This window comes from Gasterosteus aculeatus, chromosome 13, assembly GCF_964276395.1.
Source record: "Gasterosteus aculeatus chromosome 13, fGasAcu3.hap1.1, whole genome shotgun sequence".
Taxonomy (NCBI): Eukaryota; Metazoa; Chordata; class Actinopteri; order Perciformes; family Gasterosteidae; genus Gasterosteus; species Gasterosteus aculeatus.
The window spans coordinates 13251721-13277305 of record NC_135701.1 but is presented as its reverse complement, the minus strand read 5'-3'; the positions used below and the strand labels follow the sequence as shown (position 1 = coordinate 13277305).

Genomic DNA, 25585 nt, shown 5'->3' with positions numbered 1-25585 from the left:
AGGGCGGCGCTGCCCCATCACCACACCGAGCCCCCACCAGAGACAAATGGGATTAAAACATCGTGTCTCATTAGGCAGAGACCGGGAGACGAACTGGAATCCCCGAGTCGCTGCAAAACCTTCGCGTTGGATCAGTGAGTGAGTGAGTGTACAGCAGCAGTGGCTCTCACGTGGCCGCGGGAGGAACGAGCGGGTTATAGAGAGAATAGAAGGTCCTTAAAAAAAAAACGGGGATTCCTCTCAAGTCTCCGGTATCCCCCCCGGCATCAGTCCCGCATGATGACACCCACGCTTCACCCCGTGTAGCTGAGCGGGATCCCCGATCCGCCGGAGGGAGGAAGCGAAGAGAAGGACCCACAGACTCCCGAGAGGACTCATCGATGTGATCGCCGGCATTAGATACACTCAAGTAATTTATCTCGGACGGGGAATCCAAGGAAGGTGTCAGGCAAGTTTGAATAATGCATCGCAAGTCTCTTTTCAAGTGCAGGCTTCTGTTTGTCTTCGTGAGTGCGGATGTTTGGCGACCAGCGTCATAACTTTTGCCGGATTGATTTTATAGGATGACACATGGCTTTAGCGCCTCTGGGACCACGTGAACCTCTCAGTGTTTTTTGTTTTTAGTAAGTCAGTCAGTAGTGATTGCTCGAGGCGTTATAGCGATATGTTGATAGTCCAGGACATAATAGAAACAAACGACTAGCGACACTCCTCATCAATTATGCCAGACGGCTCAAGCGGACATATTGTCCAACACTATAACAAAACGATTAAAAGTGGTTGGCCGCTGCTAATTCCTTTTTGCATCGTGCCAACAATCCCCCCCTCGGAGCAGCTAATAAAATTGAAAAGCCTAAATATTGATTCAGCGCAATCAGTAAATGAATGGCCGAGGAGCCCATTGAGGACGCGGACAAACGCTTCCATGGTTACATCCAGGATCTCCAGTGTGATCACTGCGCTTTGTGTGGCTTTCTCTCTCTCCCACCGAAATAAAACAACAATTCAGGGGGGAACTGCCACACATGGTGAGCTGGAGACCCTCTCATAGGGGCTCCGTTGACTAATCTATAGGCTTACTCGGGCCGTAAGTAATCTTGGCACACTCGAAGTTGCGCACATGCGCTTGTTACTGATGAATCAGCGAGTGGTGCCTGAAGCCTAATTGCGGAGATGCTTCTTTTTCGTATTTAACTCAGACGTGCCGGCTTCGTGGTTTTACACCAGTTGATGGGGTGTTTTTTTTTCTCCCATGAATAATTGAATATGTCCACCTTATTTTCTTATTTCTAATTGCTTTGACGTGATGTCATCTTGGTGCGTCCCTTGCAAATCTCTTTTGTTGCCTCCTCCGTGGTGCCTCAGCACTGTTAAATCCCTTTTCTCTCTGGGGAGGGAGCTGCTTCTGTATCCATTCAGCACTTACACCTGCTCTTCCGTTGCACCAGCCCTCGCTGTTAACTGTTTCTGGACTATATCTTTGTTTAAAATGGAGACGTTATTGGATCTGCTGAGCAGAACGCCCCTTTGTTTGTAAAGAGGCAGCAAAACTTGCCATGAAAAATCGTCATTCGTCGACCCTTCAAACCTAAAATCTCTATTTCCATCATCCCAAACCTTTGGGTCACAGTCTTTTTTTTTGCGTGAATTTACATCCTCTAAGATCCACACTTGCTCAGAGCTCAGGTCCTTTGTTTGTCTGTGTTTATGTCATCGCTTGGCAGGGGTCAGCCCCCAGTCGCCTGTGTGAGGATCTGAATGTGATTCACTGGGCGGAAACTGTTTTACTGCCTGCCTCGCTCTAGTCCGGTCTCCCCCCTCTAATAGTTGCGCAGTACAAAAGGGGACATCGCCATAAACGGAGCCTAAACATTGATGAATGATGTTGAAGTGTTGCATGTTGCAGACAGAATGAGATTGATGTTTGCTGGGGGTGAGAAGGCTTGTCTTCCCAGTGTGTTGGAATAGGGGGAAATAGATCGCACAGTTCTCAATGCTGCCTTGCAACAGGCTGTGCCTGTCTCCGCTGATATGTGCACCATGGAGCACTGCTGGGGGTAAGAGATGTAAAGGATGCCTTTAAAACGCTGAGTCGAAACGTTTCCTGGCTTTATCTATGAAGCCCAAATTGTTTATGTTAAAACACAAGTTAATTGGTTGCTTTCTTACATGTTTTCTGCAGCCGAAAATGGATAATGTTAATTTAGGCTATTTAGCGCGTCCTAGTAAAAATACCACAAGAGGTTTGACTTTGCATCAGTGAGTGTTCTGCATTTACACGTTTCATGATGTGAGATGAGAAAACCAGCAGACCTACACCTCGTATTAGTTATGGTCTGTTTTTCATTTCCACACCTTGAGAGGATAAAATGTTGCACCAATGTTCTCTTCTCCCTCAAATTACCATTTTCTTTCAGAAGTGCCATGCAACAGAACAATCCTTTATTCTTGGAGCGAGACAGATGTATCATGTTTGATTGATGTAGTACTTTGTTTGTGCAGGCACAGCATGTGGAAGGTATCAAGGCTGCACATTTGTTTATTACAATTATACATACGAGTTTTGCAAAATTAAATTTAGGTGGTGGCCCACATATTACAAATATTTAAATAAAATATAATTTTAATATAATAAAACTATAACGTTTTTTATATGCCAAGAGAGATACTCCATACCTTTTTAAATATATTTAGTCTACATTATAATGAGCCCATTTTGATTAAAAACAGCAATAATACAAACTGGAACCTACCGAAGTGTTTTTCACTTGCCATGTAGTCATGATTTATTGGTACTTTTTGAAATAAAAGGTTTTTCTGTGCTGTATATTTAGCAGATTTGATGTTTAGGTTAGGTTATTCCAAACCAGAAGTTAGTGTGCAATTTCATTGTTTGGGGTCCGTTTTGCAATTTGGGAAAATAATGTATTGCCGTGGGCAGATGGTATAATTAAGGCAGGAATGGAGGATGTATGAAGAATAGGGTCTGAGAGGACCCTTCAAATCCAGGAAAATATCAGAAAACCTGAAAATAATTACTAATTTGAATCCTTTAGTTGAAAACCCACGGTAAAATGCAGATTTTTAGATATAAAAAGCGGACAAAATAATGTTGTAAATATGTTTTTTATAATGTTCTTTGGCATTTTGGTACTTTGTTGAAAAAAACATTAGAGTTCATGCGCACGCACGGGAGACGATACCCTGTTTTAGTAATTGTTCTTGGAGCTGGGGGACAGGAAGGTTATTGGTCCTCAGCCATCAAGCCACAGGTCTTTTTAGTGGGTCTTACCAACCGCATATTATTCCCTGAGAAAGGATGCTGGTATTGTCTCTGCAGCAAACCCTGGGCCATGACCTTGCTGTCAACTCTCATAATTGTACTATTAATTGCACATGCACACGTTTGTACGTACGTACACACACACGCTTATTGTTATACCTTGCACTCTGTAGGAGCGATGAGGTGCCCTCCCACAGCGCCCTAGCATTTCCATTCAAGTATTAAACTCGAACTCTGACCTCTTGTGATGTTAGTAAAGTCGATGGCCTAAGATTGGTCAGCCTTTCCCTGCTATGATGAGTGTGGAGACTATCACATTTACATATTTTCTATTGGGTACAACAATAATATAAATGTTTGGATTAGTTTATAACAGTAACTTCATTTTCCAATATTTCTTGAATATAAATACAATTAAACCAGAGCAGCTATGTTTCATTTCAACTTGGAAACTGCATGAAAAATCTGCAGGAATCCCACAGAGCGACATCCTTCTCTCAAATGTCAAAACATATTGAGAAGTAAAAGAACATTTAGGAAAGCTGTTTCCTCTGGTTCACATTAGCATGGCTAGACTCTGTAGTTTGTACAAATTAGATTAATTCTTGCTGACTGTTGAAAGCAAGAATTCTCTTCTTTTTTTTTGATCATTCTATGACTTATTTTTTTGAAGCCATAAACCTGCTCCCGCAGCCTTATTTGATAAATGAGCACTGTGTTTTGTTGCTCTTCACTGACCCCTTTCTTGAAACGCGCGGACCCCCACGTGGGTCTTTCTGTAGGGCGATAAATTCCCATGACTTTGCCTCACCGAGATGCGTTTGGGGGAGCCACGTGGAACACCCATAATGGCCCTTGCTTCCTGTCCTAATATAGACTGGTCAGGTTGAGTGGGTCGCACTTCATGTTCGACCGTAAGCACATCATGGCTATCCATCCCTATACCCTTCCCTTCTTTGTTGCTGCCGCTACAGCCTTTCACGGCTACTTTGTGTGTGTGTGTGTGTGTGTGTGTGTGTGTGTGTGTGTGTGTGTGTGTGTGTGTGTGTGTGTGTGTGTGTGTGTGTGTGTGTGTGTGTGTGTGTGTGTGTGTGTGTGTGTGTGTGAGTGCGAGAGAGAACGAGAGACTGAAGGGTTGGGTGCCTTTTCAAAACATAAACCTGTTGATGCAGGTCAATGACTCTTTAAGATCAGCCTACCAAAACCCTTAGTTATTTACATTACCCTATCAACCTTTTCTATCCGCCACCCTAATCTGTGTGTCGGACCCATTCTGTATTATTTCATCCCAAAGCACACACGCATACTCTGCAACCCCCCCGGTCTTTACACCAGCCCCTCTTTCTTTCTTCTCTTGTCTTTCTCTGTTTATCTCTCATTTCCCTCATTCTACTGTCGTCGATCATGAAAGAGGAATCCCTCCAATGGGTGGGGATGGAGGATGTGTTCATCCACAGGCTGTGTGTTATTATAGATCACGGTTTTATGGGTAAAACATCTCAAAAGTTCAGGCATGATGAATACAAAACACACACCCTGCATTGTTGTGTGTTTCATCGTGTCATCTGGGAAACACTGAGGAAGAAAATATGTTCATATTACATGGAAACACCATTCAACAAAAGCTCCGATATCTTTCAAATAGACTGTTGTGTTTAAATCCGGACCGACAACAAGTTTGATGACGAGCTAGATCAGCACAACCGTTTTTATTATTTTTCTGTATAACAAAAGGAATCCGTTGACCACACTTCAGGGATTTGCTTCCTCTTCAATCTCGCCATCTGGCCTTTAGAAAGAGGAGCTCTCCCACACCTACTGTACCCAGGATGTGTGTGCTGTGTATGCCCTTGTTCGGGAGTGATAAAGTAGAGCCGAGAGAAAAGAAGGGGGTCTGAATAGGATGGTTTGGATTCTGTTGGAGAGGAAGAAACAAAAGAATAGAGAACTGTGGCAATTTTGAAAAATGCACAGAAAGGAGCGAACAAAAGCCTGCTCCTTAAAATTGTGTCCTGGTCAGTGAATCGTCAAGCCCCGCTTCTTCTCCCGTGAAAATACTCCCCCGTCCTCTGTTTTGGGAACTCTTTTGAAATGCAATTAGCATTTCATCCAAGCCCAACTTGTTACATGCAATGAAGTAATACCCTTTCTAATTTGTCTCTTTGGTGCACGAGGCTGTGGAGAGCACAATCTTGTTTAATCCCCTTAAAGTGCCTTTCTGTCTGCCTCTATCGCTGTGTGTCGTATGGGCACAGTCAGCCAATGCTCGAACTGGGAAACGCTCGAAATTGTTCATGCACTGGTTCCTACCCACTTGGAACCATTCTTCTTTCTATATTTCTTCCTTCCCACTAGAGAAGAAGGAAAGTCTTGTTTTTAGTTAGGGGATGCGAGATTCCATTGGCTCAACTTAAGAGCAGCCGACCACGGCCCCGAGGACAATACCTCAGGCAAACTCTCCCTCTCTCTATTTCTTTTTTCACAGTAAAATGCACACTTGATTGGCAGCCTCCTCCGCCTGAAGGAGAAATGCCTGGTTGAAAGTATCGTCTGACAATAGCTGTAAGGCTGACCTCATGCGTTTTTGTTCCTTGGAGAATTCACTCAAGTGTTTTTCTCTTCCCTCTATGTGCGATGCCATTATTTGGCTACAATTCATCCCATTGCCACCCTTATTTCTTCTAAAATATTTCTCCCCCTTTTTTAGGACTAATGGTAGGTTTTCTGTTTTTCTCCTCAAAATAAATTGAATTCTCTTTTACGGTAGCGCTCTCCAAAATAAGCCGAGTAAGTAACACACAGTATTTTCTGAGATTTAATGATGTATGTTTTAGCTCTACTCGCTTATTAAGTTTCTTAATTTCTTCTTCCCCATCTTCTCCCTATGGCGAGAACGTTCACTCATCTAAAAATACCAGAAGGAGAAACTACATGTGAAGTGCAATTATGGGCGTGTGAGTTGAGCGGGTACGGCAGCCGGGGGCCGCGGCGGGCTGAGAGCGGCCGCTGGCTGGTTTCTGTGGCTGGGCCCGAGACACACTGTGCTGGTGGCATCGCTTAGCGTGAAGTGGAGCTCAGACCGAAAAACAATGCAATAAACGGAGCAGACAAGGTTTTGGGCCAAACACGTATACTTGTACATTCACATTTTTCCTATTTCATTTTGTGTTTATGGGATCAATGGCTTTAATAATAGTAATAATAGTTCGGGCAAACTCTGCTTCTGCCAGCGCACTTCTGGTAATTGATACATTTATATACACAAAGGAAATTCGCCGCTTTATGTATTCATACCACACCTTTGGCCTCTGTGTTGCTGTTTACTCATTAGTTTACCTCAGTCAGTATCAGTCCCTCTGTATGGTTGCGCGGTGAGTTTTTAAGTGTGAATTTCTCTTGAGGAGACACACAAATGTTCCATGAACACTCTTTTTATTAGCAGATGTTAATGACAGAGCAGTTTCTTTTTGTGGCCAGACTGACTGCAGATCACCCACCAAAGCTGTAAGATTGATGGATGAGAAGGCCCTCAGTGTCAGACAACTGGAAATCACTTTCTGTCTATGTGTGTGTGTGTGTGTGTGTATGCAAGTGGGTGGATGTGACTAACTGCCAGAAATAACCACAAGCTCTTCACCACGGCCGTCTGAGGACCAGGGAAGCGTCAGGGCAAGGATGGCTCATGGGAAAGCCCTTGATCCAAACTCCACAGACTGTTATCCCACACACCCTGTACCCAAAAGGAAGTGCATGTTTTTCTTTCCTTTTTAAAGCTTCCGAGGGTATTCTCAGTGAAAGTCCTTTGCTATGATTAAACGTTACCGAGGTGGAGCTGAAGTTGCAAAACGGCTGACAGATTCGTATGAGGCAACAACAGAGGCATATTTTTTTTAGAGAACAAATCACTCACTTCAAAACATGACCGTCTGTGACAGCTCGCAGGACTATGTCATTATACTTAATAAGAGCCCGGATCCCTGACTAACGACTAACGGCACACGGCACGTGCTATATGGTGAATCCTGCAGTGTCACACTTACTATCATCCTCTGACTGTTAAGTCTCAGGCTCGCTGTGAATAATTGATGCTAAAGATTGCGACACCGAGAGCAGGAGAAACCCTAGAGGCCTTAGCGCGGAGTTCTGACCCCAGGAGCAGCCCGGCAACCAGACACCTCCTCATCACCTCTGACAGGGATATCCATTAGATCAGTGAGTGAGTGTGAGTGCAAGTATGTGTGTCCAAAGTTGGGTTTTTGGTCAACCAGGCTTCTTACACCTGACAGGTGACCAGCGCTCATGTTATCGCTGGTGCTTGGTCATGGTGTTTGTGCAGTTTGATCCTGCAGAGTTAAGATAGCGATAAGGTGTGTGACAGAGAGAAATCGATGGATAGTTAAGGGTGATTGGAATTGTATACCTAAGGGATACCTACAGGAATTTAATTAGCAATATTTTGTACATCAACATGAATTTTTGTGTATATATGTGTATATGTATGTATATTATTCCCCCTTGATCTAGATTAGCCGGTGCAACGAGTGGAATTAGTGGCACTTCTGTTGTAGCCGGCTGGTGCAAGAAGACCACAATTCAAAACTACTATGCCTGTTAAAAAAAAGAAAAAAGTTAGCTAGAACATAATAAAATTACTGGTAAAAATGGTGCTGGAGAAAGCAGGTTCAAGGTCGAGGCCTGTTAAGATCATTTCCGATTCAAATAGCAACTTTTGTTGTCATTGTTTGTGATGAATGATTCAGGTTGTTCCCAGCCAAAGGTTGATGTTCATTGTGGCTTAATTACTTTGTTGAAAGTACATTTTTACAAAGCATTGTTTGTTCTGTGGGTGTCCTGCGCACATTTATTGGATACTGACTGTGTTCCATGAAATAAAGTAATGTAATATAAAATATTTTTAAAACTAAAGTATTTGGGGATTTGGGGCATGCAAGGTCCGTTAACTTGTGGTGCTGTAGGATAGAACTAACCCATTCATTTCCGTTTGTTTGGCCCACGGTATTTGTGATGGACAGTGTGTTTTCCTGCAGTTCAGAACCCTCCAGTGTCCTGGCCTTTTACCCAGCTGTCTATCTTGCATTTTGGTTGCATATGCTGACAGGGCCAGTTTTTGCAAATGCATTCATGTCTGCAAACCTGTGTTTGTGTGTGTGTCTGTGTGTGCGCACACATGCATGAAGCAGTGTCCCTGTGGACCTCTCTACATGGACTCTTACTCCCAGCCTTATCAATGTCAGAGGTCTGTGCCAGGCACTGCACGCCACCTTTTGCTTTGACAGACAGATCATTGGTGCTCCTTTAACCCCCGGGGTCAGGATTGGCACAACGCATGATGCCACCATAAAAAGAAACAGACCTCTGCCATCGCCACAGCATCTGTTTTGTATTGCAGTGCAGCATTAGTGGATGCGAAAAGGACCACCCTTCAGATTCGGAAAAGGGGGTAATGTTGTTGTGGTGGTGGAAGGTTGAATGCTTGCTACTATTCTTGTCGAAGATGGTGGTTGAAGCGATGTTTGTCGAGGGGAGGTTTTGAGGCACACGGATAAACCGAGGAAATACTGTGTGGGAAATTGGATCTTTCTGAAAACCGAAAATCAGAGGGAATGAGCCCCAGAGAAAGTGAGAAAATCTTAAGATTAAGAAGATAAAAATATGCCGTGGTCAAAGAGATTTTGCCACAACCAAAACAGACATTCTGTGCCTTTACTTTCCAATATGACTCAATTAATCGGGTATGTGGTCACTAGAAAGTACAATTGTACCCACCCTCAGGTACACTGTTCCCTGTACGAGTACAGCCATGACTAGCGTGGACTTACACTGTTCCAGTGAGATGATACAAGAGAGAGAGTTAACAGCTTTTCACTCAAGCTCTCAGTCAGAGGTGCAGGAAGCCCCCGACCCCAGGAGAGAGAGCAGGGCGAGTAACAGGATTTATTCTCTTTGTCCAGCGACACACTCGCCTCTCTTCCCCCTTAGCCTCACCCCGTGTTCCCCGCTGTCCAGCGCCACCAGCTCTAAATCCTTTTTTGATGGATTTCCCAGCAAGCGCTCTAGTGCCGGCGCCATACACACACACACACACACACATACACACACACACATTTCACATCTGCATTAATTGATTCTGACTGTAGCTGTCAACCAATAACTCGTAACGCCGTGTCTTGCTCTCTGAGCTGACAAACTGATTGATGGATGGTCGCTATTTAAACACACACCGCTATTGAGTAAAAGTCAAATTGCTCCAACAGTAATGGAACATATGAAAATATGGGTCTTTTCAATGTCCAACTTTCCTAAATGATCTTTGAAAACAAAATGTGACTTAATTCACCGTATAGTTGCTGATGTCCTGTTTTAACCTTGCCATTGAGAGCTTGTAATTATATATTTTTTACAGACCTTGCGTTTTTTTGCTATTGGCTTGCATTGTGATGCAGAGTATGAATGGGATGGATAAGAGACAGCACGAAGGGAAAAGACAGGACAGAGTGGCTGCAAATTTACTGGCTCCACCTCTTTTTTCTTGCAGTGTTGTTTTGTTGTGTTAACCATGACAACTCTCACCGTTCCTTCATCCAGCTTTAGGATTAGTCTGGGTGAGAGCTGAGGCGACAAGAGTAGTGGAGAAGTAGAGGGAATAGGGGTTTAGAAGAGGTGGATGACTGGAGGGAGCAAAGGAGCAGAAATGATTATTAGAGAAAAGAGCAGAATTGAATGTGAAGCCATCCTGAAACTACTTGAAAGATCACATTTATTTTGGCAAGTCATTACATTAACGTGGTTGAGAGGAAAAAACTCAACAACTACTGCTTTAACAGTTGTGACAACAGAAGGACAAAAGTATTTGTAATTATGGAATAATATTATGAATCATTTAGACCAGCCAGAAAGCCAATGTAGCTGCGCATTTATTTATATGAACATCTAGATCATATTATTCTTTATTTATTAAATATTTAAACTGACTATATATGTTTAATGCTAAGGGGTGATGAGTAGGTGTGAAACTGTTCTTGTATATCTTGACAGAACTTTAGCACTTTACTGTAAATTAACATATCCCAAAATATGTGTAGGCACAGAATTGATTGGGATTAAACTCTGTAGATTTCCTAATTGCAAAATATTCTCTCATTGGCTTCTGCTTTATTTCAACAGCTGCATTATGTCAATCTTTACTGTCTTTTCCCCCTTTTCTACAGGAATGCTCCCTGTCTTCCTGCTAGCTGGGTTGATTCTGGCTCTGTCCATCCCTGGCACCACGTCGGAGTCGGCCACACTGCGCTTCCTGGGGCAGACGGACTTTGTTGTCAACGAGAGCAACACAGCTGTGATCCGGCTGGTTGTGGAGAGAGTGGGAGACCCGGTCAATGTGACGGCTTTGATTCTGGTAGGACACGGGGCAACTTTTTTTTTTATCTCGCTGTATCGCTGAGCTGTCCCCTTAATGTCCAGTGAAAGAGAGAATCAATGACCAGACCAGTAAGCTAAACCAGTGTGGGAGCAGAAACAGTTTGTATTTGAAATCACAGAGTGGATTTGTGCTTTACGTGCTTCTCGTGTGGGCTTGTGTCAGCTGCTCACAGTGGGGTTCTGTTAAGAAGAGCTGGACCCGATATTGATATTTTTTTAATATTTCCTCTTGCATATTATTATTAGTTTAAGTATTATATCTGTAATATCTGGCTTTCATGTAGGAAACTCAAAATCAAGCAGACGAAGGCCCCAGTAGAAGTGCAGGAATAGGGTTTCATAATAAATGAAAACACACTAAGGAGCCAGAAACTTTTATCTAAATGGAAAGTGATACAATTGAATGTTTGCTTGTTGTACCCAGCTAGAGGGAGTGAACACAGGGGACTTTGAATCTGTTAATGCGGCAGCATTCCTGCTGTCCACGGAGTCCAACAAGACCATCTTCATTGCTGTGAGAGATGATGACTTGCCTGAAGCCGATGAGACATTTACCTTCAACCTTATACTACAGGTACACGCCCATTGTATGTCTGTGTGTGCTTACTCTTTTTTGGGATGTCTCTTTCTTGACTGGCGATGACTCGTTCTCCTCTTGCTCCTGCACTACCTTATAGCTCCTCTTAAAGCCTAACACCGGCTACTAATGTACATTCAACTCTTAGCATATTGAGACTTCTTTTTGCTGGCATGACGCCGTAACCTGAGAAAGTGCAAAAAGCTATTTTAGTCCAGTTACTGTTTGAAAGGACAGATCGCTTTCAGTTTCTTCTTTTTTAGAATTGCGTTGTGCTTTTACTATTATCTAACAGCCATGCACATTTTAAAGATTGGAAATGATTTTTCAATGGGTATACAGTACAGAGAAAATCCTTATCAAAGCACTCATAGTCCGGGATGCCTTACACCTAGAGACGATCTCCATGGTTTCATTTAGGTTTTACCTGTCAAGTATGATTGATTGAGCTGGGGGAGCCTGGGCTTGCTGTCTTAATCCTTATTAAAAGACACAAAAGAAAGCTCAATGTAAATCCCTTATGTCCGCTATGTACTCTTTTAAAACAGCAACAAGCATAAACAGCTGATAGCAAGTGACTTTCTCAATATTCCTCGATATTTTGAGAAATCGCTGCATTTTAGTGTCAGCTGGTTAAAATTCAGTAGTACAAGCCCATATTTAGCTGTCCACCAGAGTGAAAGACCAGATGAGGCCCACTTAGCCCTTCTGTTTACACTACACGGGAGACAAAGCTTTGGCCAAATACTACCCTATCAGCTTACTAAGGGACTGTCAGGAGGATGGATGGGCTCTACAAGGGGTGTCATAGATCAAGTCCAAGTCATAAATGAATGGTTGATCAGTGTACATTAATCTTTCTTACAATTATATCTTTAGAAGTATATTGTACTTACTTTTTTGAAAGTGATTATGACAGAACACAACATATATAGACGTATAGTTCTATAGAAACCGAGTGAGGTAGAATTGTCTCGGACCTTAGCAGGTGCAGCCTGTCAGTGCTGTGCAGGAACAGAAGCGAGAACCACACACTGGGTTGTAGCATCTTAGATCGAGGGAAGGCAGCGTTCATGTAGGGCTGCAAGGGTGGAACAAAACTGGCTTTTATGCAGTATATTTGCGTGTGCAGATCAGTAGGTATTTGAGTATAATTTTGTTGTTGGGCACAAATAAATGTGCGCGTATGTGTGTGATCTGCTCCCTGGCTCAGCTTTGTGAAAGCGTGTGTATTCTGTGTCTGTGAGTTGACCAATACAAGAGCTCAGTTGCGCAAAGAAAGCCTTGTTACAGCTGGGAAAAGCCCTGTTTGAATAGAGTGATGAATGCAGAGGCCTAAGCACTTTCTTGATTTTCATTTTGTCCTTGGCCGGTTCTCACACCAAAATGTGTACACTCCTGCAAGCTGTAATGTACTGAGTTATCAGTTGGATTCTATTTAGCTGAGAAATCGTTTTAGATGAGCAAATTATGTTTCTGTTTATCATACTATGTCAAGGCTCTTGCAGCTTATCTGCAATGCTTGCATATATACTAATTCATTTGCATGTTGTAAAAGGATTTTGGATGTTTATTTGAAAGCCTGTACACGATAGTTCTGACATGGTGATTGTGAAACCATAGGTAAGCTCACTAATGGAAGCCTTGGAATATTACGCTATTTAAGGCGTGGTCTTTCTCTTTAATGGTGTTCAGAAAGAGGAAAACGTTCCTTCCACGGATGATAGATTATGGTTCTTTCTGTTGAGATAAAAACTCACAGTATATGCTATGAGTTGTGGTGTTATTCTAAGCCGGGTGAGATCACTGAGTTTCACAGGTCTTAGTGCCGAGTCACAGAGCACAGCGCAAGTCCCGAGGAGGCGTCCTGCCGGGAGCTGCCCTGACAAATCAAACCACGACTTCCTGTCGCAGTGTCTTCTTATCAGGGCTTCTCAGTGGCGTAGAGAAATTAAGTGAAGACAATATATCATTAGAACGCAGGTATCAGGCTAGTGGGGGGTTAAGATGTTTTCTGGTATATACTAAGTAGCCTGGTTTTATCTAATCCACTCATTTGTCCCTGCTTTCCAGAGCTCCTCTAATGGCATTACACTGGGAAAACCAAATAAAGCAACCATCACCATCCTGTCCAATGACAATGCCTTTGGAATTGTTGGCTTCAACTCGGTAAGAAATCCCTGTCATCCTCATGTGTCTTGTATCCATTTGTTCAGTTTTGTCTCACCTCTTACAGTTCTCTGCATATGCATTTCAACTTCACATTTGCATGTATCCTTGATAAATGTATGGATCAGATATATGCCTGTGATTACCGATAATGTGAAGGTTTTGCTGTTGCGACACCAACCTGCACTTGCACCGTAATCCTGCACTTTGTGACCAATTACCATATTAATTAATAAGTAGTTGTAGAAAGTAAAGGTTTGGAGTTATTTGGCCCCACTATCGTTGAGAGTGGTTCAATCATGCTATTATTGTGGTAGAAGTGACAATCTAGTGGTTTGTGGTTCCCAGAGGTAATTAAAACCACGACACTCACTTATTAGCCTCAAAGTGTTGTAGCGTTTCCATGGTTACTGTGGTATAACTTTGCCCTACCACCTCCAAACGGTCTTAGATGCTGATTTGGCTTGTTTGGAATCAATGAAGACCTGGCCTTGGGAGATGCGTTTTTGTTTGCCTACTAAATTAAATCCTTTATTACATTTATATGCTTTCTCATCTCCCCCATTTGCATTACGCTGGCATTGTAAGAAAACCCAAGTACCTCCAATAAAGCAGAATTTTAATGGGATATTTAATTCATGATGCCCTTAAATGTAGTTTTCACTTCGATATTATTTGTTTTTTATACTATGTAATAATCAGGATTGATATCAATTGTGTGGCAGATTATTTTAAATTAGGTTTTACACAAAAGAGAAAAAACTCCTTTCATACAATTCATTCATTCATACAAGAACAAATCCCTTGTGCTTTTGTTTGTTATTGGAGAGATTTTTCTATGTCTCGGATTTTCATTCAGTATAATTGAGAAACTGTTGAAAATTATTGAACTGACAGGGTTTGTTTGTTTCACTGTCTCTAACTTTTCACCTCAGACTGAAGACATAGTAGTAGAGGAACCAAGAGGAAGAAACCACTATGTGCCTTTCACCCTAACTAGAGAAAAGGGAACATATGGAACTGTGAACGTAAACTTTGAGGTGAGACGGCAGTGAACTGTACACCAAAAAGAAACTAAGACAAAGAGCTTTATAGTATTTAAAAGGACAGTGTTAAAGATATGTTTATGACATATTGGCTTGTTTTGAGCGTGTTGAGTGTGATCTTTGTAGTTCGTCCCAATGGCTAAACATCCACCATTGAATCCTGTGAAGTAGTTTGGAGAATTTAGACCATAGTGGCAACATATAACTGCATGGTAGCAAATATCCTTTAACCTGTAATGTTGGTATACATCACTGTAACTTCTCCTGTTCAGATCTCTGAAGGTCCCAACCCTGCCATTGAGGACCTCAGTCCAGACAGAGGGAACATCACCATTCCTGTGGGACAGTCTGTTGTAAATTTTAGTATCCTCATCAAGGATGACGAGGTATTGAACAAGCTTTGAAGTTGGTCCATATATTGTATGCAACAACATTTCACATACAAATGGATTTATAATGGATATGGATATAACTGGTGCCAGTCACTCCATTTTCCATTTATCCTCTTTACAGACTTTTTTTGGATTTAAAAGGAATATCCAAATTATCCAACGTTTTAATAGGTCCACTTTTTTAAAGGGACAAACAGCTGCATGCAATTTACAATTGTATGTGAATCTGTTTCCTTTTCTTGGTTGGCCAGATCCCAGAGGATGATGAGGTGTTTTCCGTCAGGCTAACGGCCGTGGCAGGTGGAGCCCTCCTCAGGCCCAATGCCAGCAGTGTCCAGCTCAGAATTCGGCGTAATGACAGCCCACTGCGGTTCTCCCACTCGATCATGGCAGTACCAGAGTCCGCTGGAATCATTGCCCTTAATGTGACCCGTGGTCGGTTGACTGAAGACGGTCCACTCATCGGCTCTGTTGACACAGAGGTTACTTTCTTTCAATCCAGTTGTTTCTTCACCTAAGCTTTTGAGTGATAAGAATAGGGCACAACAACTTGAATTACATACAGTATATTACATACAATATGCAGTACCAGTCAAAGGTTTGGACACACTTTCTCATTCAATTGAAACTTTTGACTGGTACTGTGTTTATATGTGTGTTTTTATAGATGTAGAATATATTATTGCAGAACAATAAGCATAAATCCAATGTATATAAACCATCTGTACTATACTGTTTTTAGGTCTCTGTAGAATACATGGTGGTGAGCAGTCGAGGACAGGGCAGCGCCACACCAGCTGTGGATTTCCTCGACCTCCAGTCATCCAGAACTGTTATATTCCCTCCATTTGTGTACAAGACCAGCCTGTTTTTCAATATCAGTGACGACATCGTGCCAGAAATTGCAGAATCCTTCCACCTGATCTTGCTGGAGGAGAGTGTCAGAGGAGATGCTGTGCTAGTACCACCCAACGCCGTGCAAGTAACCATCGAGCCCAATGATAAGCCCAATGGTGTCCTGTCAATCAGCAGCAGCGCGGCCATTCAGCCAATAATCATCAATGAAGACCTGATACAGAGGTTAGATAACTTACAAATGTTTACTCTCCTGACAAATGTACTGCTATTACAATGGTACAATATGAGCGTCTTAATAAAAACTATTGTATATTTAACTGTGCTCAATCATTTGCCCAGATTTGAAGGAATCGTTATTGTAAGAAATGGAGGCAGCTATGGTGCCGTGTCCGCTAACTGGTCCATCAGTCGAAACTCCAGTGACCGCTCGCCAGTGTCGGATGATTTAAAGCCTGCAGAGGGGACGGTGAGATTTGCTGCTGGTCAGGTGACAGCTGTGATTCCCATCAACATTGTGGCAGACGATCTACCCGAAGAAGCAGAGGCCTTTGTATTCAAGCTCCTAAACAACACTTCAACTGGAAATGCGGAGGTCGACGAACCAACGGAGGTCAGTTTGGAGGAGACTTTTGATAGGCCAACAATTAATCATTACTTAACATATTGCAATTGCAGGTTTGTATTTAAAGGAGAAATGATCGAGGAAGGCTGTACTTGATAGGGAACATATCCTCCAGATGTTATGCATGTATTATGCATCTGTAAGTGTGTGACCTACTGGTAGGCACAGTGGCAAACTTGGCACATTCTGAAAAGGTTGACCCCTTAGTGTGTCGCTTTACTCTGTGGGTTTTCCTTTAATGTGGCTGAATCAAAACAAAGTGGAAACAGCTGGCCGACTCTGTGTGTGGTGTTCTTTTTTAGAAAACACGGGTGAAGTGGTGACTGTTTTTTTATAGCTTCCATCTTTGTCCAAGCCTCTTGGCCATGTGTAAAAGCAGCGGGAAGATTTAAGTCTTGTTTATATTGAAAGACATGAGATAAAATACAAAAAAACTCACCTTCGATTGCAAACATACACACACCCAACAGGTTGAGTCCTTTTGCCATGTGTGCAGAGAGAGTCGGCTCACCAGAAAATCCTGGGGAAATGAGTAACTTAATCTGCGTTAATTGTTTTTAATGTTTAATGTTAAAGATCTGTCACATACATTACACTGCATATCATCTATTGTGGGCATGCCAATAAATGCATCAGACAAGTGTAGGTTTCAGGGAAATGAATACGCCTCAGTCTAAATGCTTATAAAAACTACTCTAGCAGAGTTAATTAAAGAGGATGCCACTCTAAAGTTAGCTCCTGGACATTTTTTACAAGTTTCAATCCCACTTGTTTTCTTTCCTCTCCCTGTTTCTCACCTCTCCCATCTTCTACTTGTGGCCCAAGATACTTTTTTACACAAAAACAGAATGCACAACCACATCCTCCAAAGGGAATAACGGTAGATGTGGGCTTCATTGAAATTATTTCCTTATATCCTAAAGATAAATTCGCTTCCTCCCCTCTGCACATGGCACGGACTTGCTCAGTGCAGTGCAGTCAAATTTGTGAAAACCCATTCTCTTTTAAGGCAAACAATACTAGGCTAATTTTACAAAATATTAATATGGGCATTTTGTCAATTTTAATCATAATTAACTTGCATACTAATAGGACAATACGTAGTAAGATAGTACTTAATCAACAGAACTTTCCCAGTCATCCACAAAGTTTTGTGTTCTCTGCAAGATTAGGATTGATTAGGATCAGTCAAAATGTAACATATGCCCACATTTGATTCCTTTTCTTCTTGTTTGCCCCCCAGATTGTATTCTACATCCAGGACAGTGACGATGTATATGGGCTTTTTCGTTTTGACCCAGCAAAAGAGCAAAGCATCCACAGCCAACCTGAGGGTCGTTTCCTGTCGCTAAATTTCTTGCGAGAAGGTGGTACACTGGGGGATGTGTCAATGGCCCTCACCGCCCTTTACATTCCTGCAGGACCTATAGACCCAGCACTGGCCGGTGACCAGGTTCTGAATACCAGCAGGTCTGTTAATGTTGTGTTTTCCCGTGAACGGATGGTCCCCGTCATACTACCAATCCGGAATGATGCCTTTCTTCAGAATGGAGCTAATTTCCTTATACAGGTAACAAGGCTGGAAACAAAGAGCAACTAATACAGTGGATTGATTTTTTTAAAGTTGTGATCTAGGCAACATTTTGCTAGCACGCACAAAATGTGCTCTTCCATTTGTACTTGGCAAATTTGTTCCATTGAGACCTAAAGTGCCTCATTTGCATGTGTGAACGGTTTGACACTGGCACTCAAATCTGGCATGTGCCAATTGGATTTGCCCAACTTTCCAAACTAACAACACCACCTAAAGCAAGCAAAAAAGTTAAAGAGTAGCCTCCTTCACATTCTTTAGTACCATATTCACGTCACATACTGTCAGTAAAACTTTAAATACAGCAGTGAATGGAGCACTCAACAAGTCTTTAAAAGCCACTGACCAGAAACAAGTAGACGTGAAGAGAGAGCTGTAAATGTAATTATTATTATATTAGCATGCTACCAGTTTTATCCTTCAATTCATTTGTTTGGTTTCTTCTATTTTCTCTAGGTGAATACACTGGAGCTGGTTCAAATAAGTCCTCCAATTCAGTCAAACAGCCCCCGGTTTGGGGGACCTTTAAACCTGACCTTGACTGTCACCCCTGACATTGCTAATGGCGAAATTGGCTTTACAAGTAACACCACGGTGGTGCTTTTTGAACCAGAGGACAACAACACCAGCAGAGTAAGATATGACCCCAGTTTTAGCAATTCAAATATTATTAGTTCTATGATACTTGACTTTCACTAGTTCAATATCACATTACCATAATATACCAAAATGTACTTTAGCAGTTAACAGTTTCCTATTTTGCCACTGACTGAGAAGTCTTTAATCTCTGACTTTATAGTCGCCATAATGCTTGTCTGAAAAACTCCCTTTGTCCTTGCTGACTCTATGAACATATGTTCAGAAGTAATCTTTCTCTATGTGCTTATAGAATGTATGGCTGGTTGATTATATTGATGTTTGGTGTTGCAGGTAAGCCTTCCCCTACGCCGTGATGGAACAGATGGTCAGGCTGAAGTGTTCTGGAGTCTTCAGCCGATTGGAGACAATATCGTCGCTGTCACTGTTAACGACTTGGGGCCTCTAAGTGGCTCCGTGGTCTTCCTCTCCGGACAGAGTGATGCTTCTATCAACTTTACCATCATGGCTGATAATATCCCAGAAGTCAATGAGACCTTACTGCTTACTCTCGATAGGTATGGTAATAATATCCAGGAAAAGTTATTGTTAACGAACATAATAATATATATTTTTTATTAATTTCATCCGAGGCACATCACACCGTTCTGTTCTACCTCTAAACGCAACTTTCACACAATAACCTTTTGTTGTTTAGAATTTGGAGCTGATATTATGTAATATCCAATACAATTAACTAGTCCATTGGAATTGGGAACGGCTGAGTGGGATCTATCCCATCCCTCATTTGGTGTACGTTTACGGTAGGAGGTGGGTTCATCCGTTAGTCTATGTTCTGATGAGAATGGCAGCTTTCTCTCCCTCTCACTCGTCCCTTGTAGGGTGGAGACTGCACGCTTTATAGTGTACTTTGGGTAAGTGCAGATTGGAATGAAACTTAGTCTTTTGTGTGGCGTGAAGAAAGACTCTTTTTTTCTGGAAATAGCCTACTTCAGGATTTCTTGGGTCTTTGGTAGACCAGGAGATGAGGAGGGCGGTAGCGGTTGGGGGGCAAGGATGAGGTGGTGGATTCAGGGTTGGTGTGAAAAAGGGGAACCCAAAGGAGAGTGGTTGTTGGGGGTAAATAGAGATCCTTCTTAGTGTTTTTCTCTAAATTAACCAGATTGCTTTGAAGATGTCAGTGTTTGTATGCATGCAGTGCCTTGGATGTGACCTTTTATTTGGAGTTGTTTATCTGTCATGTCTCGGTCTCTAATTTACTCGTTATGTGATGCTTTCTTGGCTCCTATTTCTCTCTCGCAATGCAAGCATGCATTACAAAATCTACATCAAAGTTGATCTATTGTCTCATTTGATATCAAATGATGTTCCAAAGCTAAAAACGAAAAGAAAAATTTAAAAAACCTTTTCAGTCTCTACTGTACAATGTAGGTGATTGATTGACTGTTTATTTGTGTGTGTATTGTAGGAGTAATGTTAAGAATCAGATCCTGAAAGCCGGCTTTACCAGCAGAGAGATTGTCATCATGGAGAACGATGACCCCGGAGGAGTCTTTGAGTTCTCCTCATTCTCCAGAGGTCCATTGTTCATCAATGTACGTCTTGAAGCTGTAACCTCACATGTATTTGAGTAATTCAAATATCTATCTAACTAAAAAAAATGTAAACCAACATATTCAATCCACATATTGTTATTTCCTCTGTTGTCTCTTATGGTCCTAGGAGGGTGACACTGTGGAGCTGCATGTGGTCAGAGCCCAGGGGCAGCTTCTGAAACAGCTGGTGCGATACGCTGTCATGCCTGTTGGCAACACTGAATTCTATGGCGCCACTGGCATCCTGGAGTTCCTACCAGGAGAAAAAGATCTGGTAGTGACACTAATTGCAAGGCCTGATGAGGTGCCTGAGGTAAGAACATGTTCAATTACGTGCTGACGTTTACATTTTATGTAATAACTTTTTAATTTTGTATGAGGCCTTCTCGGTTTTATAGAGGTCAACTTATGTTTAAACCAAATAAAAGAACTGTGCGTTATATCTGAACGTGAAAACTGTCTGTGTTCTTGTACACCTGTGTGTTCATACAGATGGACGAGACCTTCTCTGTGGTACTTAGTAGCCACAGCACTCCACCCAGTCGTCTAGGCAACTACAGGGAGGTCAACATCACAGTCCGGAAGAACGACGACCCTTTTGGGGTCATTGAGTTCATCCAATCAGGATTGACAGTGGCCATCAATGAGAGCAAAGGGGACAAGATGCACGGGGGTACTTGATTAAGTTGATTTGTTTATTGGAAGAATAAAACATCTAAAACACTCTCACTCTTTAGTTAATGTATTGCCAGTGTCCCGGTACAAATGGGACAACTGCAACAAAAAACTGTGAGGCAGAAAAATACATTATCATCATTTTTTTATACCAAATAGCCTCAAACGCAGGGCATATATCAAGGGAAGAGTACACCAGTGTTAATGACTTTATGTAAGGCTTTAATATTTAAATGCATCTTTCTCTTCTGTTTGGCCTTCAGCGGTGTTCCCTGTAGTGAGGAACAGGGGTAATTTCGGAGAAGTGTCAGTGTCCTGGGTCTTGGAGCCAGCCCGGTCAGGAGACGTCAGTCCTCTCCAGGGAAACATCACCTTTATGGAAAGGCAATACCTCAACAACTTAACTCTCTTCTCCATACCCGATGAGGTAAAATTAGAACATAAACCTAAAATTATCTTTAGTCCAAAACCGAATTAAATTTATTATGATTAATTTTTTTATTTTAAGATCCCAGAGAACATGGAGAATTTCACAATCACACTGTTAAATGCTACGGGTGGTGCAAGACTGGGAAACATACTCCATGCCAATTTACAGATAAATAAGAATGATGACCCCATCTACTTTTCTGGTAAGGATGTCGTTCAGATTACTGTTTATTAAGGATCCTCTTAAAGATTGGGAAAGATAATCATTGACTCCTCCTCACCCCCCCTTAACCCCCCCTCCTCCCCCCCACACCTTGGCATCACCTCAGAACCTGTGGTTGTGCGGCTTCAGGAAGGGGGTGTGGCCAACTTTACTGTCTTGAGGGCAGGGCGGATGGACTTTGTTGCCACGGTGATGTACCGCGTAGAATACAGAGAGGCATCTCCAGGGGACATCGCCGTGCTGAGTAACAACACGTTGCTGGTGTATGATGTGGGTGAATGGATGAAGAACATCTCTGTGGCTGTGGAAGATGACAACATACCTGAGACTGATGAGCCCTTCAACATTGTTCTCTACAATGCTACCGGTGAGTTCAATGGATCCTTTGAAAGAAATGGTTAGCACAGGTATGTCCTCGGTATTATAGGAATATTTTATGTGAATCATTGCTTTGTCAGGTGATATAAGGCGGTACCATATCTTCACGCATGTTGGTCGCTTTGGATATTGGAAACAGTATAATTTGCATCGCCTCCACGGATTAACACACCTAAAAGTCATTTGCTTCTCATTAGAAAGTGCTCTCCTAAAATCGTTATTGTGTGTCAGGGATGGGAATGAAAGACCTTTGGGCACCAACAGGACCTTAATTGCAACGTTAATTACCATACTCAAGACTTTCTAAGACACAAAGACCGGCCACTCCACCAGCCTCTCTCTCATTCTATTGATTAACATGGTGTAGAGTAGAGTAAGGGTTGCCCTCGAGTTTATGCTAGGGGATGGTCTTTTTTTAGAGGTTTTGTTGAAAGAAATGTTAGAAGCCAATCAAAGACATTCTTGGACTTAAAACACATTTGAAATGTCCTGTTTAATTAGGAGCAGATTTGCATGCAGGTTACTCTTGGTCCAGCAAGTTGAAATATGTGCTTGCAGGCCCTGATCCAACTTGAAAATATGATTGTGCCCACAGGGGATGTGGTTGTGTATGGAGCAAACACAGCTACTGTGGTGATTGAGGCCAATGATGATGCCAACGGGATTTTCTTTCTGGAAGCAATAGAGAAACCTGTGGAAGAGGGCAAGACCAATAATGTTTAGTAAGAAACAGGCCTTCAATTCATGTGTTGTTGTTTTTGGCTTCATGCTCATGTACATTTTAAAATGTCTTCTACGCATTGAAAAACCCAGAAGTTATACAATACATTCTCAAGTTGTTCGGTTTTCTCCTGTATTCCAATAATGAAATAATTTCTCTTTTCACTGTCCCAGTATCCTGCGGTCTCGGGGGCACTTTGGTAATGTTACGGTCTTCTGGCAGCTGTTTGCCAATGACTCAGTGACTCCTCTGGAGGAAAACCAAGAGTTTACCAACACATCTGGCTCCATCAACTTCAAAACAGGGGAAGAGACCAAGCCTATTGTCCTCGAGGCCATCTCAGACAAGCTACCAGAATTCAATGAGTTCTTTGTCCTCAGGCTGGTTAATATTTCAGGTGAAACATATTTTACAGATTTGAAAGATTCATTGTGCAGGATTTGGCAACATGGTTGCCTGATCGTGACCCACAGAAACAAGCGTGTAGGAAAGAAAACAAGCTTAATAATATGAAATTCCATTAAGATCTATTTCTATAATTTCTTTAAGGTGGTTATCCAGGCGAGGGAGGTCAACTAGCCAAGACTTCTCTGACTGCCTCCATTCTCATCCCTTTCAATGACGACCCATTTGGTGTATTTTCTATCACCGACAACAACCTGGACCAGGAAATAGCTGAAGATGTAGTCTCAGAGGATGACATGGCTGATGTCACTTCCTTCACCATCCTCCGACAGCAGGGTACTTTTGGCGATGTGCGTGTTGCCTGGGAGATCGTTTCTGGACGCTTCCCAGAGGGCCTTCCTCTGATGGATGACCTGCTCCTCCTAGCATCCTTCCCAGACGAGGTTGAGCTCAGGCCTCATGCCAAGCGGCACCACTCAGCCACAGACACATGGTATTTCTCCGGGCTTCCAGGAGCTTACGGGAACATCTCTCCCAAAGATGGGCCCGCTGCTGTCGGAAACTTCACTTTCTCTGCTTGGCTCGTGCCCGGACCGGACACTGACGGCTTCATAGTCTGCAAAGGATCCAAGAATGGGACCCTGTATTATGGAGTGAAGGTTCAGACCAATGAGTCTCATGTCATGGTGATGCTGTATTATACAGTAATAGGATCAAACAATACCCAAGTGGCCCGGGCCACTGCTGAGAAATTTGTAGAGAATAATTCCTGGTTACATGTCATCATTACTGTTGATGATGGGATTATTGAGTTCTTCCTGGATGGGAATCCTATTCCTGGAGGATTGAAAAGCATCAAAGGAGAGGGCATCGCTGATGGTGAGCTAATCTTCTGCATATGGTGTCATGATTTTTTTGCATGTCGGTTGTCTCATGCTACTTATATATACTTATACTTATATATGAAAATTGTTACCCATTGGATATTTCACAAATTTGACCAAATTGAATGTGAAGCTGCGATGAAATTACTCTTTTTAATTCATGCCATAATCCTTTTCATTCACAATTCTAATATCAACTAAAACGTGTGTGTGTGTGTGTGTGTGTGTGTGTGTGTGTGTGTGTGTGTGTGTGTGTGTGTGTGTGTGTGTGTGTGTGTGTGTGTGTGTGTGTGCTTGCGTGTATGAGTGACTGTGGGGAGAAGGTTTCAAGAGTCTGTCATTGTTCCCGTATGGAATGAGAACAAGACTTAACTTTCTTACAAACGAAATGCAAAAACACTTTCTCACACACACGTATGCACACACACACAGACACACACACTCACGTCTCAGTCACTTCCTTATTGTTTAGGACTTCTGGAACTGCTATGCTTGAGTGACCCTTTTAGCTTCAGCACTGCTGGATATTGTTACGGCTAAAGGGAATCAGTCGGCATCTTCTTTTCTTTCAATTCTCTCTCGTTAATGGGGACAATATTCACAGTCTGTATTGAACTCAAACCTCACAAAGGAGACATATTTGAATGGTTCGTTGGCTAACTTCAATCACAGTCGATGTATATGTTATCATCAATCATGTCATGTGTTATTGCCTGCCACGGTAACCCAACTCACAGCGAACGTTTTTTTTGTCAGGGCTTTATATCTGCTCACTATGGCAGATTGACTGCATTCATCAGTACAGGAGGCACGAGAGAAAATAAATAATTAATGAGCAAGAAATGTTGAGCTTGGAAGCAATTGCCGAGATATAAGAAACAACTGTGAACAAATAGTTACAATAGTTGTAAACCATATATTCATTTTCTGTATAAAATAATCCATTGGTTTTTTTGTGTACTTTCATTTTAGGACCTGCGTCAGTGTTTATAGGGTCAGATCCACAGGGTGAACAGCGATTCACCGGTCTTCTCCAGGATGTTCGCTTGTACAGTACGAAGCTGAACCGCAGCCACATTCACGAACTTCACACGCAGCCCGCTAAAGCAGACCTGCGTAACATCTCCGGTTTCCTACGGTACCGGCAGGACGAGAGGCAGAAGTCGTTCGTTGTGGAAGCCAGAGATGACGAGGAGGAGGAGGGAGAGGAGGTTTTCTATTTACAGTTGGTAGCAGTTCAAGGTGGAGCACGCCTCCCTTTCCCCAGACCCACTGCAACTTTGCGAGTCCTGAAAAGTGACAATGCCAATGGGCTTTTTGGATTCACCGGTGCCTGCATTCCTGATGTGAGTGCACAATATTTGGTGGACCGGTTTTTGATGCATTGAATGTCTGTAAGTCCCTCATGAAGACTGCATTAACCAAATTACATTCAATGAATTTTCTTTTAAAACGTAAACCAGACTGGTAATTGAAGGAGTTAATAATCCTTTGAATGTACTAGTTTACGTTACCACTGTAACATTTTTTTTTATGCATATAATCAAGAGTAAAGTAAACCGATTGTTTTTGTCAGTCCCTGTCCTGCTGCATATTTCATCAGTCTTCATGCATGGCTGCAGGGGGAGCATGCTCTCAATTTTTAGTTTGATTGGAAGCGTGGGCTCTCATGTTGACCCCTCTCAGGTAGAGCGACAGCT

General features: G+C 42.4%; 1 protein-coding gene across 1 annotated transcript in view; it reads left to right on the top strand.

Moving 5' to 3' along the window:
• Nucleotides 1-62: 62 nt before the first annotated feature.
• adgrv1 (adhesion G protein-coupled receptor V1) overlaps nt 63-25585 on the top strand; it is an 84325-nt gene continuing 58802 nt past the window's right edge. The window contains exons 1-22 of the mRNA XM_078087618.1: nt 63-448; nt 10513-10700; nt 11148-11297; nt 13374-13469; nt 14405-14509; nt 14788-14901; nt 15159-15389; nt 15650-15987; nt 16105-16375; nt 17631-17957; nt 18435-18611; nt 18909-19132; nt 20044-20170; nt 20298-20483; nt 20663-20843; nt 21109-21272; nt 21354-21477; nt 21604-21864; nt 22471-22597; nt 22770-22993; nt 23146-23880; nt 24858-25231. Of these exons, the coding sequence (XP_077943744.1) occupies nt 10515-10700; nt 11148-11297; nt 13374-13469; nt 14405-14509; nt 14788-14901; nt 15159-15389; nt 15650-15987; nt 16105-16375; nt 17631-17957; nt 18435-18611; nt 18909-19132; nt 20044-20170; nt 20298-20483; nt 20663-20843; nt 21109-21272; nt 21354-21477; nt 21604-21864; nt 22471-22597; nt 22770-22993; nt 23146-23880; nt 24858-25231 (4722 nt within the window). The 5' untranslated portion in view covers nt 63-448; nt 10513-10514. The remainder of the gene's footprint in view (nt 449-10512; nt 10701-11147; nt 11298-13373; nt 13470-14404; nt 14510-14787; nt 14902-15158; nt 15390-15649; nt 15988-16104; nt 16376-17630; nt 17958-18434; nt 18612-18908; nt 19133-20043; nt 20171-20297; nt 20484-20662; nt 20844-21108; nt 21273-21353; nt 21478-21603; nt 21865-22470; nt 22598-22769; nt 22994-23145; nt 23881-24857; nt 25232-25585) is intronic.